This window comes from Alosa pseudoharengus, unplaced genomic scaffold (assembly GCF_046254945.1).
Source record: "Alosa pseudoharengus isolate Yale_2024_CS ecotype anadromous, Long Island Sound unplaced genomic scaffold, YU_APseudo_1.1 YU_APseudo_1.1_scf_12, whole genome shotgun sequence".
Classification (NCBI taxonomy): domain Eukaryota; kingdom Metazoa; phylum Chordata; class Actinopteri; order Clupeiformes; family Clupeidae; genus Alosa; species Alosa pseudoharengus.
The window spans coordinates 19234851-19248955 of NW_027468587.1; the positions used below are offsets into that span (position 1 = coordinate 19234851).

Genomic DNA, 14105 nt, shown 5'->3' on the forward strand with positions numbered 1-14105 from the left:
CAAAAAAAAATGCAGGCAGCAGGTGTTGGCCAATCAGAGTGGCCAACGGTAGGTTATCTGTTGGTGCCCTCACTCGTCAGAGGAAAGACCACACGGTGAACCGTCAAGTCCAGTGGCACAATACAAAGCCACGAGGGATCAAATTATCAACTTCTGGAATCATTAACGGTTCCTTTCTCGGTATGTCGCCGTCCAGCCTGTACAAAGCCCTTCTTTTTTTCTTTGCCATTTCCCTGCAGCAAGACTTTGCAAAGACCAGCGATGTACTCGAGCTAGGAGACGCCGACTTTGATTACATTGCGGCCGAGCATGATACCATGTTGGTAGAGTTTTTCGCCCCTTGGTAAGACATACGTATGTATTTGCAGTATAAAATGTGTTACTGTTTGTAGTGTTCTGCATGGATATCATCTTCCATAAAGGCCCTCGCCTACTTTATATATTTTGTGTTAGCAAAGTGGCTAGTTGAGTGAATGCTAGTCGTGACTAAATGTAGCGTTGCAGCTCCTCGAGCTTACATAAGGGCACAATTATATTTTTTAACGGAGAATCGTGATGAGGAAAAATTATCTTCCGGTTAAGGTATATTTTGTCAGGGGATGATATTCATGGGGGTGCTTCAGGAAAGACCGTCATTTGAGAAGTGTTACCTTGTATCATCCTAACACTTTCGCTAGTTCTGTAGCACATTGGACAGTCCACGAAGGTGGCACCTCTGCTTTCAAGGCTTAACGTTACTTCACTAAACACCATTTTAACGTTGCTCAGCGACGCTATCTACAATTGGCAAATGTAGCCTCATCTCACACTACCAATTAATGCAATGGTTTACTTCCTATTTTACCTTACTAATTAATGGCACAAATATGCATTTCAGGCTGCAATAGGCTTTAACCGCACTTTGAGTGATGGGTGGATGGATAGTCATCCCGTGGGGAATTTTAGGCATCCAATATAGATAGATAGATAGATAGATACTTTATTGATCCTCAAGGGGAAATTCAAGAAATGTATATCTTATGACCCATATAGCAAGAAACACTCAGTTGTGAGATGATTGTCTATCCACCAGATTTCTGATGCAGTGAGATGTTAAGGTAGTATGTGCCATGGATGTCGCCCAAAAAGTGAAGTTACTCAGAATACTCTGTCTGATATCAAATACAAAAAGGCTATCCGCAATAGAAAGTATACCGATAAACTAAAAGGGGTGGGGGATTAGGACAAAGCAAACATAGTGAAACAGCCCTTTAAAATGTGACATTGTATGGGTCTTCCCTGTCTTTATACATTTCCTTTTGACTTTCCTTTCATGATGTCTCAGGTGTGGTCATTGTCAGAGGCTTGCCCCAGAATATGAAACCGCTGCGACACAGTTGAAAGGCAAAGTGCCCTTGGCAAAAGTGAGTTTGTACCTATGACAACAGAATCGTTCACTGCAAGTTGGTTGTACAACCCCAAATCAGAAAAGGTTGGGACGTGGTGTAAAATGCAAATAAAAACAATGTAATCAAATCTGCAAATCTTGTAAACTCATATTTAGTTGCAAAAAAGATAGACAACTAATGTTGAAAATTACAAATGTGACTATTTTATGGAAAATATGTTAATTTTGAATTTGATACCAGCAACGCGTTTCAAAAAAAGTTCCTAAAAGTGAAGAGTTACCAGTGCAAGAACAGAATACTCTGTCTGATATCAAATACAAAAAGGCAATCAGCAACTTTTTCTGATTTGGGGTTGTACTTGCATTAATATTGCAACATTACTGTTGTACTGTACTTGCATCTGTATCAACATTGTTGTCATCATAATTACCTTTAATGTACTGTTTTACATAACATTTGCATTCTTATGCATTCTTTATTTTGACGAACATTGCTCTTGTATTGGGTGTGCTGGTGCTCAATATTGTGGTTCATTTGAGCTCTTCAAATTGTACAAATGTTACTTCTTGCTCCTTCAGGTTGATTGCACGGTGAATTCTGAAACTTGTGGACGGTTTGGAGTCAACGGGTATCCCACACTTAAAATATTTCGGAATGGAGAAGAGTCCTCTGCGTATGATGGTCCACGTACTGCAGGTACCTCATTTTAAATGCAGAAGACACATTTACTACAGGAATTTACTACAGGACAATAAATAAAGTACATGACTTAAACGTAGATATGATATCTCAATAGATTGATCTTTCTACTCACAGATGGCATTGTAAGCTACATGAGCAAACAGGCTGGGCCTAGCTCCACACCATTACTAAGCGATGAAGACTTGGATGCTTTCATCAACAACTTTGATGCCAGTGTTGTGGGTGAGTTTGTCTTTGAACCCATCGTTACATCATCTTTCAGCATTCTTCTCTTGGCGAAGCTGGCTGGAGATGGACCGTAAAAGGCAGTGGAGCTGTTTTGTTACACACTATCGGTTGAAACCTTCTGAAAAGCAAGTGTGCGTGCTGAATTCAGTGAATTGTGAACTGTTTTGATCTGAACAGATGTGTTGGAACTCTGTTTTTTTTTCCATGCTGTCTTCCAGGCTTTTTCTCAAGGCCTGAGAGCACGCAGCTTGCGGAGTTCCAAAAAGTGTCCGGTGCCTTGAGGGACAGCTATCGCTTCTCCCACACCACAGATCTGGGCCTTGGGCACAAGCATGGTGTGGAAACAGAGTAGGTCAGGGAATGTGGTGGTATGGTGCATTATATGTAGTCATCTATAATGATTGCACCAATGACTTGCAGACTAATTTGCTGTATAATAGCAGTCATCGTCATGCTCATTTTTATTCTTTTCTTTGCGTCATTCTCCTTCCCTTAAAGGAACTCGCCAACATTTTGGAAAATTAGCTTATTTACCATCTGTGTTCCTATTAAGACGCATTTCGTTCAGATTGAACTTTAAAAACATCTACTTTGATACTACTGTATCTAGTGTTAGGCAGTAATGACATTTCACATATTTTTATTCCTACAGGTCGGTGTTGCTCTTCAGACCACCAAGACTTAACAGTAAATTTGAAGACCGTGTAGTGAAATTCACTGGTTCTATTTCAATATCGGTACTTCGCTCCTTCATCAGGGATAATGTGTAAGTTGATGTCTGATAGCTTTGTACAGACTGTTACTTTCACTGTCTCCATGTCCTCTCTTTCGATTACATCACAATGATCACTTCAATTGTAGTGATCATGTTAAATACCTTTGTGTTAATGATGATTCTCTCCTTTTAAGGTTTGGCCTGTGTCCTCATTTGACTGCAGAAAACAGAGATAATTTAAGAGGAAGTGACTTGCTTGTCGCATACTATGATGTAGATTACCTGAGAAATCCTAAGGGTACAAACTACTGGAGGAACAGGCAAGTACTGCTTTTTTACATTTGACCCCCCCAATGCTTTGAAGGATTCCCTCAGTCTTGATCATGAACATAGAAAAACATGTGGTGTGCTTAGAGGTGCTATCTTCTCTTCAGAGTCATGAAAGTGGCTGTTCAGTTTCAGTCAGAGGGACTGAGCTTTGCCGTGGCAGACAGGCAGGAGTTTCAGGACGAGTTGGAGGAGGAGTTTGGTTTTGGGGCCTCGGATGGGGGGGAGCTGCCCCTTGTAGCCATCAGGACACGAGAAGGCCACAAGTATACCATGCAGGAAGAGTTCTCGTAAGTTCTCAGTACGGTGAAGGCCTCTGTGTCTCAATCTATTGTTTTTAAATGAGAATTTGGGCGATTTTCACAGATCTGTTTCTCGAGGTTTCTGTGTTTTTTCATTTTTTTTTTTTTTTACAATCAGCTACAGTGCTACATGGGGGGGGGGGGGTGTAATAAACATGCCCCCAGAGTGTAGCAGTTTTCGTGCCGACAGTGACCTTGAGAAACAGAGCTCTGTGTGAAAAATTCTTCTTTAAGTCCATCTTTTCAGCAGAGGTTGGCATCAATTTTTTCTGAAATTAGTCACGTTCTGCAGATGCAGTATTACCGTAGTGCTGCATTATGATATTATCAACTCTGTGCAGGCGAGATGGTACATCCCTTCAGCACTTTTTGGAGGATTTCTTTGCTGGTCGAGTGAAGAGACATATTAAGTCTGAACCTGTTCCTCAGTCCAATGATGGCCCGGTCAAGGTGTGCATTGGTCCTTATATGTGTACTATATTTCATCACTAGTTTCTCTCTTTGCAGTATAATGTATTTCATGGCTTGGCAATACTCATCAGTATTGACTTTATGATCATGGTTGGATAATTGTTCTTTCATTTAATGATTGCAAGGCATGTTAATTCCCTCTGTAACAATGGAAATCGTTGCAGTACTTATACTACTATACTATACTAGTTCATCAAAGCAAAATATAGCAATATTACAAAATGCTGTTTTTCCCTGCCAAAATGTGCTTTTATTCAAACGTACCAATGTTTCCTTTGAGGATAAAATTGCATTGCATTGTTTTCATTGCTACAGTAGGGCATTAAACCTATATCTTTCTTTCAGATGGGTAATTTTTACATGAGGGGGATTTACATGTTTAGACATGTAATGTTGAATTCTCTGACTGTTATCGCCTATCTTAACAGGTTGTGGTTGCAGAGACATTTGACGACATTGTAAATGATAATGAAAAAGATGTGCTGATTGAGTTTTATGCTCCATGGTGTGGTCACTGCAAAAACCTGGATCCTAAATATACTGAACTTGGGCAGAAGGTAAGATCAGACCTTTAAGGGAATATCGTAGCGCTGTTCAATATTCATTTTCACCTGTTGGTCATAAGGCGTTTGAGTTGTCCATCAGATTTGTGTGTGTTAATTCTGTGTGTGGTGTTTGTTTCTGTAATTTGAATACTGACCTCTCATTTCAATGAAATTTAATTTCTTGATGTTTTCTGCTGCTCCAGCTCTCCAATGACCCAAATATTGTAATCGCCAAGATGGATGCCACTGCAAATGATATTCCACCTCCATATGATGTTCAGGGGTAAGATTTTCCAAACCCAGTATCCGCATCCCTATACCCAGGTCAGAGATCTTTAAATACCTGGACACACAGAGATTGACCACCACCTGTCCATCAGACAGCTGATAGGGTGTATAAAAACATCCAACAGTATACCCATCACTGATTGAATCAGTCCTCACATCGTGGTACAAATTACTATGAGAGAAACAAGAAAAAAAACCTGATAAGAATCTAGTATGCAACCAAAACAATTAGCACCTCAGACCTTTACAGTCAAGTAGTGGAAAGACTCAATCACAAAGGAATCCTCAGATTCGCTCCACAACTCCTTTTAGCCTAGTTTTGTTTTCTTCTGTGTGGTCTCATTTCCATTTTCCTCTGGACACTAGATTCCCTTCAATATACTTTGCAGCTGCAGGCCAGAAAGATCAACCTTTGCGATATGAGGTAATTTGTAATCTGTTTACCAAATTGCATACATTTTACACACACACACACACACAGACAATTACATTTCCTAATAACTTTTTTTTCCTTTAACATAGGGAGGCCGTGAGGTAAATGATTTCATCAGCTACCTTGAAAAGGAGGCTACCAATTCCCTTGTGTTAGACAATGCAAGGGAGGATTTGTGAAACAGAACAGGATAAAACGAACTTGTGGAAAACAAACCTTGGTATGTTTGGAATTCTTGTGGACTTTTATTGAATGCAACAAATACACCGTTCAGCGATGTGAAAAGTCAAGTCTCTGCACTGAGAAGCACTGAAACAATAGCAATACTGAGGATAAGAGAAATGTAGACATTGTAAGAAAGCCCTTTAAATCTCTTTTACAGTACACAAGAACCCAAAGTGACAGATTAAATACTACTGAAGTTAAAATGCAATTGCTGTTGATCTGAATTGTGTATTTTACACCATGCATCATCTCCTTTTTTGTCTGCTTTTCATTCCTCGAGGCCTTCACATTTCAGTAGATCAGAGAGATCCTCCTGCTCATTACATGAATCTCATGGCTGAGTTGACACTTCATTTATTGTAAAAACATCTGGAGTTACTGATGTTCAAATGCAGAAAAATGTCTTAAGAGGCTAGAGCTCTGTGTCCATAGAAAATAAAAAATAATTTTGGCCACTGTCACTTAATTGTTTTTGTTTTTCATTTTTATTGTATGGAATGTTGTTAAAAGCAGGGCTGTCCCTTTTCTCCATTTCAATCAATGGGTTTATAATCATAGATATTAGAAACCTAGATAACGCATTGGGCTCCAGAACGTAGGCTACGTCAATAGCGCCGCCATCTTGGTGGGTGCAACAATTGAGCCGTAAATCACTGGAGGCCAATGGAGAAACGGGTGTCGGGCTCCATTTGCACAAATGGTCTTCATACCACACCACGTTGATGTAGTAATCAGTAATCAGTCTGTGGCACTGCTGGGGTGTTGTGGAAGCCCAGGTTGCTTTGATAGTGGCCTTCAACTCATCTGTATAGTTAGGTCTAGTGTGTCTCTTTACAATACCCCATATAGATTCTTTGTGGGGTTCTGCTCAGGCTGGCTGGTTGGCTGGTCAATGAAGCACAGCACAGTAATGCCATGGTTACCATAGGCTGGAGCTAAAAGTGTTATCACCAGAGAAAGGCTAGATGAACTGGAGAAAGGTAAAACTCAACTGTTTTACTCCTGGGGGAGGGGGGGTGGTTATCCCTTTAATATACTGGGCTCCCCCTATTAAGTCAGGTTCTGCTCAAGGTTTCTTCCTGGAATATGGGAGTTTTTCCTTGCCATATGGCGTGCTCGTGGGGGGTAAGAGGGTTAAGGCTGCCAGTCTTATGACATGTCATTTTCTATATTTTTGATATGTTGCTGAGTGGATCATAAACAGCCCCAGCAATGAAGAAAAGTGATTGATAATGACTGACTGACTATTATTGTGTTACATGCTTCAAATGTAAAGCACTTTGAGCTGCATTCTGTGTATGAAAGGTGCTATACAAATAAAGCTTATTATTATTATACTATAGATCCATTACAAAGTCAATGAATTCCATGACATTCAAATTTTTGGAGATGCACCTGTATAAATTAACATTTTAATAACATACTTCTACTGACAAGTAGCATTTTACAAAAATGACAGGTGTTCCTCACCACAGCCAAGACTCCTGCCGAAACATCAGTGGTATTCATCTGTTCAGTGAGGTATGTCATCAAATTGGGCAAGCAGACAAAAAAACAATCAAATGTAAAAGTTCAAGTCAAGAGAAGTCTGCCTGCAAATTTGCATTCAAGCTTTAGGCTAAATATCTCCCTTTGTAGAGGAGGAGGACGAGATTGACAGCCCTGTAGCTTTTTATTTATTTGATAGGGACCATGCATATTAATGAACATTGTGTAAAAAACACCATGTAAATATGCCAGTGGTTCCTGGGACTTCCTTTGGCGGTGAGATCAGTGTGATGCTGCTGGCTCAGGCAGAAGGTGCATCAGAATCTGTGGGCAGTAAAACAGTCATAACTATTATGATAACTTGTCTCTTGTGTGAAAGGAAATAAGACAAGATGAACGTTATACTGTCTTGTTAAAAAGAATATCAGCAGACCTGGTCATGCACACCTGTAAAGATCCAACTTTGTGAAGCAAAAGTGCACAGTATGCCAGACCTAGTCATGATAACATTGTCGCTTGTGTGGAAGGAAATAAGACAAGAGGATCGTTATACTGTCTTGTTAAAAAGAATAATCAGACTGGTCATGTGCCAGACCTGTGTAAATGGTAATGGTATTATTTAATCCCAGTCCTAGACAAATGTATGCTCACATTAAACGTCCTAGCTGACAGGAGCTTGCCGCAACTAAACACACATGATTTTGTTCAGACGTCATGACCGTAACCCGCGCCACTGTGTAGCATACCATTTGTAAAGCTCCGGCGAGAAAAGCAGGACCCAATGGCATAAATGTTCCGTCTACATTTCACGATGACGACAATGGTGCTAAATAAGATTTTAGCAACTACTCTAAAAGGCAGGATGTTTTACTTTTGCTACAAACATCATCCTTAAACTCTCTCGTGTAACATTAACATGTAAGCAATAAGTTGGTCTGCTACGCGTCGTCTGAGCAACGCTGGTTTTAATTATTCCAAATCGCAAGAGCCGCCTCGTGAGACCAGCTTATACAACACCCCAGAGAATGTCTTCACACCCTCAACATTTGCTAGAAACATTGTCAGAGACGGCTGATAAAGCTAGGCTACCTATAAACATATGACAATGTTTCACGCTTAGAACACATACGAGAGAATAAATTAAATGCAATTATTGTGAAATACACAAACTTTTTCACGAATTTACCTTTTACACAGTGAGGGGGGTGCACCGTTCCTGGAGGTACTGCAATACCAGGTCGATGCGTGGAGTGGACGGAGCAAGCCCCTATTCCATCTCCCTGCTCCAAAAATCAATTTAATATATGGTCCCCGGGTAGGGGACGTATCAGATATTAAACTGATAAGAACAGATACTACACTTGATCTTAGCCAAAAGGCCGAGAAGCGATACCGAAACGATCGCCTAGTGAGGCACTGCATTCTCAGTCCTAATCTACACGTTTGCGGTGTTCATAGTAACGGATACATATTTTTTTACCGGGACGCCTGTATATTTGTGCTTTCCCATGTCATACCTATTACAAGTATTAAAATCACTTTATCAATTAACATGTCGGGCTTTTCAGCAGACGTTTTGAATAAAGGGTTAGTTGAGGCACTCAACCAATCACAAACGAGTATATGGAAAAATGAATATGAAGACGATTTAATGGGAAGTTTACGGATAGAGTATATTAATTAAAGCCTCTAAAACACTCATCAGTTGCAACAAATGGCTGTGGTTCCAAGTTTAACGTTTAATCGTCGTATAAAAATAGGTATCCTTCCAGATGATCTTGGTACAAATTGGGATCTTTCCACCTAGTGGATAAAAGTGGCAATGTAACAGTATTGGTCAGATTTCAGACTGTCACACCGCATTTCAAGAACTAATGTTGAACATATATCATATACCAAAATTCGAATTAAATTACATAAATGCTCTAGCTCAATAAATTCACCATTGAATAAGTACGATAAGACAGGATTCCTGAATCCGCCGTGTTTACCTAAAACCATTGACACCCAAAACTAAAAGTTTAGAAAGTTTGGATTCTTACTAGGCCTACATGACAAAATACATAGCATAAGGTGCTGTATATCCTTACAGAAACAAGCATTGCAATATTAGTATATTAACCACAGTAAACTATGCATTTCTGTGATTGAACATTGTAGACAGGGCAAAACCCAGAACGTTCTGATGAAGGTCACTACCAAACTTTTCTCAATTGATTCTATAGTACTTTTTCGCGTAGAATCCATTTCTGCTTGGGACATTTTTATATCACGCATAGTTAATGAGAATTTGCATATTTGAATACATTAGCGAATATAAATGCATAATAAAGAAATGTATTGACAATATGGCTGTAAATAGGTAAGTTAATGACTTTAGGCTCAAATAATATTCAAATTGTATCAAATATAACAAATGATTATACAAAAATATGTTTTTAGATGGGATATTGCAGTTACAATATGCAAATTAAGAAATGTTTTACCTTTTTCGTTCATGTGCAACTTTACCTTTACAAGAACATCATGGCAATTATGAATGTTTTTACTTAGTGTAAATATACACTGTGCATTATTTTGAGAGCTAATTTGCATATAGGTATCATTTTATTGACTAATTTGCATGTGAGGATGGGTCTGTGAAGAAATATTCTTATTGTTTTGAGGCTGTATTGCAACTGATCTTCCCCTCCAGTTGTCCACTGAATTTAGTAATAATAAATAACATATATAAATAGTATAAAGTAATAGTAGGCCTAAAATAAAAAAGAAAACATTTTAATATTCAATGTGAAATGCTAATCAACATTAATTTCTACACAAAATGTACCTTTCAACCAGTCATTACCATCATTTATTCCACTGCTTGGTTGAATTTCCCATTGTCCTACGCAATTTAGAACGACCATTAACCATATCTGCACACCTATGAAGTAGATCCATTTTTTTGGCCGTATCACACTTGTAGCCTATATTAATTCGCCGAACTCGTTGTGAAGTTTAAATGAACTGTCACGTTGCATCCGAGCTGTAAAATGCAGACGTTCAGAACATTGCAACATTGTAGCATATGACGGAGGTGGCTTTTAGCTAGATGGATGACAGCAGGCTAAGTAAAAGCGATGTTTCAAAGCTAAAGTTAATCAGAATCTTGGGATACGCCCGCTTGACAACGGGAGAGATGGAACTAACGACTGGGCTTTGGCCGTAGCAACCATCCATTTAGAACTAGTAATGGCAGTTTGTCCTGTGAGTTGAGAAATTAGTTCTACAAACAAGACAGTTTTAGCGATTAAAACGTTTAAATTGTAACAGGAAATGGACACAACGCAAGTGGCAACAGTGGAATAAGCGGGATAATGGACTCCACGGTGGTCTGTTCACAGAAGTTAATGCACTACGAGGTTTAAACGGCCCTCCGCTTCGCGTCAGGGCCGTTTTACAACCTCGACCGTGCATTAACTTCTGTGAACAGACCACCGTGTCGTCCATTATCCCTTACATATCCACCACAACAATGTAATTTCACAATATGAAGTATGTATTTATTATTTATTTATTATTTATTATTTATTATTTATTATGACTTATTTATTATTACTAAATTCAGTGGACAACTGGAGGGGAAGATCAGTTGCAATACAGCCTCAAAACAATAAGAATATTTCTTCACAGACCCATCCTCACATGCAAATTAGTATCCAGACTCTTTTCTTCAGTGGTTCCATGTTGGTGGAATGAACTGCCCAGTGCTCTCCGTTCCTGTGGTAGTTTTGGGTCGTTTAAGAGGGGTCTAAAGACATTCCTATTCAACATATACTTAGTTGTTTAAGCGCTTATGTGTTATGGTTTATATAATGTTGTTTTTATTTTAATTGGGCTGTTAATTAATTTGACATTATTGTTTATTATTGATATTCTCCTTAATGTAGTCTTAGCATGTTATTGTTTTTATATTATTGATTGAATTGACATTATTGTTTTATTATTGCCTTTCCCCTTTTTTACATTGCTTTTTTTATTAGGCTATTGATTGAATTGATATTATTGTGTACTACAACTATTCTCCTTACTATATTTGACCTAGATTTTAATCTGTTCCCTGTTCATTTTTAAATATTATTATGTTGTTTTGTATTTATATGTCGCTTTGGACAAAGGCGTCTGCTAAATCCATAACCATAACCATAACCATAACCATGTATGAGAGAATGTTTAGGTAGTTGCCATGGAAATGAACAGTGGATGTCTGATATGGACAATGGAGCACAGGTCTGATATGGAGGAAAATTAAGAAGGGAAATCAAGGTAAACTAGAGAATGTAATTCCAGGGAATTACAAGTGCATGAAAATGACGCTAGGACAGACATGGTGGTTGCACAGCTTAATAAAAGTTGATAGTTTAAAAGTAGACAGTTTAAAAGTTGAATGTAGATTGGGAGTTGATCACACTAGTTGACTGAAAAGCCCAGGCTGCCAAACAGTTGTGGGCAGAGGACACAATTGGCGGGAGTCATAGCTGATGATGACAGTTGGATTGGCTGAACAGTTAAATAGTTGGATAGTTTAAATGGTTCAAATATTTCATAGGGAATTATTGTAGTGAGGACTTTTATTTTGAAACAGCTTTGGGCAGAGGAAACAGTTGACGGGAGTCAAAGTTGATGACAACTGACTGTTGCTAGAGTAGTTATGGTGGTTGCTATGCTGTTTGCTAGGTTAATGATGTTGGTTGCTAGGTTTTAATGGAATGTGGTTGCTAGGCTGTTGCTAGGGTACTTGAAGTCGTTGCTAGGTTGTTGCTAGGGTGTCCATGGTGGCTACTATCAGAAATAAAGGAGTTACTACAGTGGTTTGCTTGTATAATCATCTTGGTTGCTATGGAAACTGACAGATGCTTAATTTCAATGGTTGCTAAATTGGTTGCTAGGTAGGTGGTGGTTTAATATAGTAGGCTAGAGGATGATAACTGACAGTTGGAATAGTTGAACAGTTAAATAGTTGGATAGTTTAAATGGTTAAATTATTTAATAGGGAATTATTGTAGTGGAGACTTTTATTTTTAAACAGTTGTGGGCAGAGGAAACAGTTGAACAGGATCTGTAGTCTTAAGAGAGCCAGATTGTATGCTTAAAGCCTGAGACAGACAGTTGCTGGAGGTGGCCGGAACCATATGGCTCTGGCCGGAACACTTGGCATAGGATTCTAAGAGCCCTATTGTGATGCCATAATCGCCAGTGTTAAGTCTATGGGGAAAATGTTAATAGTTTTTAATTAATAGTTCAAAAAGTATAAAAGTTACAAATATGAAAAATACATTCCCCACCTGTCCCAAGTAAGACCTACGTAACACAGTTTGAATGAAGTTTCTACATTAAACGGTTGAAGCCGCATTAAACGCAGAAAAAGCGTTAGAAGAAGAATAATAAGAAGAAATCGGATAACAGTAGATTGCATTTTCATGCACTCTAATAATGCTTATGCTATGCAGACAATATTGTTAGGGTATTTCATTTACAACATGCTTTACCTTCAAGGAACTATTTCAGAAGTTTGAGTTCATATTCAGTTCAGTTTAATTGACATGCATAATTTGCTAGCTATCAAATCAAGACTGGTACTGTACAGCTAACCTAACGTTTGCATAGTAGGAGGCAATGGTTTATATGTCAAAGAAATCAATATGACAATGTAAAGGTTTTTGGTCATATTTTCAACATTAACAATATATTAATTATAAAATACTTTTTGTAGATAATTGTCAATGGCAGTCCAGCCATTTTTAGCCACTCACTCCACAGAAGACAGCAGGTGCTTGCTTTGTTCAAAAGTCATAGGTGAGAGAGATAAGAAGCAAAGTATTGGTGCATCTGGTTTGCGCACAATAGAAGACAAAGCATATCTGTGGGCCAAGGTGCAAATGGGCAGCCGTGGCCTACTGGTTAGCGTTTCGGACTTGTAACCGGAGGGTTGCTGGTTCGAACCCCGACCAGTAGTCACGGCTGAAGTGCCCTTGAGCAAGGCACCTAACCCCTCACTGCTCCCCGAGCGCCGCTGTTGTTGCAGGCAGCTCACTGCGCAGGGATTAGTGTGTGCTTCACCTCACTGGATCAAAAGAGTATATATATACTTATACTTAAATACATGCTGGTGATGAGCCTTATGAAGAATTTACTAATGTAAAAGACAGACTCGCGAGCACAACCACACAAAGTGTTCATGCTCATTCAACATGCAGGTTGATGTTCAGGACGCATTTAGAGAGGAAGCAAAAAGAGTGTGGTCTGAAAGAAGACACTGTCGTCACAGGTGTGGATACACCTGGGGCCGTATTCATAAAGAATTTTAAGGCTAAAAGTAGCTCCTAAGTGGCGAATTTAGGAGCAACTCCTAAAAAGAATGGGCGTGTCACTCCTAACTTTAGGAGTCCTAATTTTTTTCACTAATTCACGAAGCATTTTAGACCTAAAAGTAGCACCTAAGTCTGGGACAGCTTAAAAGAAGTCAAGAGGACTTCTAACTCACTAATACCTATTCACAAACAGCTTTTTGTGGCATTTCACGTTGCGATGTTTTGAAATGGGTATGCGGCAACAGGAGCTTCCAATCGCGAGGGAACAATTTTGCATTGTAGGCATAAAAGGGATGCTATAACGCCACCAACAACAACCAAAACTACTCATTGTCAACATGTAAATTAAATGTAACATTTCATTGTGAATCAAATTAAAATGTTCTCCTCTTTGCAAACGTAGGCATATAGTGACAGATTCATTTAATAATGTTGCAAAGATAGCCTAGCCTACTGCATCAATCCGTATGTTTCATTAGGCTACTAGTCTATTTGTTTTGCCTTACTCTTTATTCATTTAGGCTAGGCCTTTTTATTCAGTTATTTATCATCTTCCGTCCTTCGCACTACTTGTGTAGCGCACGCATTCTCAGACCTGTCACCTGTCACTCATCATCGTAAGGGAGGTGTTTGGAATCAT

General features: G+C 39.0%; 1 protein-coding gene and 1 non-coding gene across 2 annotated transcripts; one reads left to right on the forward strand and one right to left on the reverse strand.

Moving 5' to 3' along the window:
• The first annotated feature begins 61 nt into the window (after nt 1-61).
• On the forward strand, nt 62-6085 carry LOC143119109 (protein disulfide-isomerase A3-like). Its single transcript, XM_076280375.1, has 13 exons — nt 62-343; nt 1325-1403; nt 1967-2084; nt 2205-2312; nt 2537-2666; nt 2971-3084; nt 3228-3353; nt 3468-3650; nt 4004-4112; nt 4562-4690; nt 4882-4961; nt 5333-5390; nt 5489-6085. The coding sequence occupies exons 1-13, from the start codon at nt 183-185 to the stop codon at nt 5576-5578; spliced, it is 1485 nt and encodes a 494-aa protein (XP_076136490.1). The 5' UTR covers nt 62-182; the 3' UTR covers nt 5579-6085.
• Nucleotides 6086-8312: 2227 nt separating this feature from the next.
• On the reverse strand, nt 8313-8503 carry LOC143119716 (U2 spliceosomal RNA). The gene has a single exon (XR_012986319.1). It is a non-coding gene; the product is annotated as a U2 spliceosomal RNA (small nuclear RNA).
• Between the last annotated feature and the right edge of the window lie 5602 nt (nt 8504-14105).

Excerpts from the sequence above, each read along its gene's own strand:
- LOC143119109 (XM_076280375.1), top strand. The coding sequence starts at position 183 with ATGTCGCCGTCCAGCCTGTACAAAGCCCTTCTTTTTTTCTTTGCCATT. Across the intron at positions 1,404-1,966 it reads GCAAAGTGCCCTTGGCAAAA|GTTGATTGCACGGTGAATTC; the intron begins GTGAGTTTGTAC and ends TTGCTCCTTCAG. Across the intron at positions 2,667-2,970 it reads AAGCATGGTGTGGAAACAGA|GTCGGTGTTGCTCTTCAGAC; the intron begins GTAGGTCAGGGA and ends TTATTCCTACAG.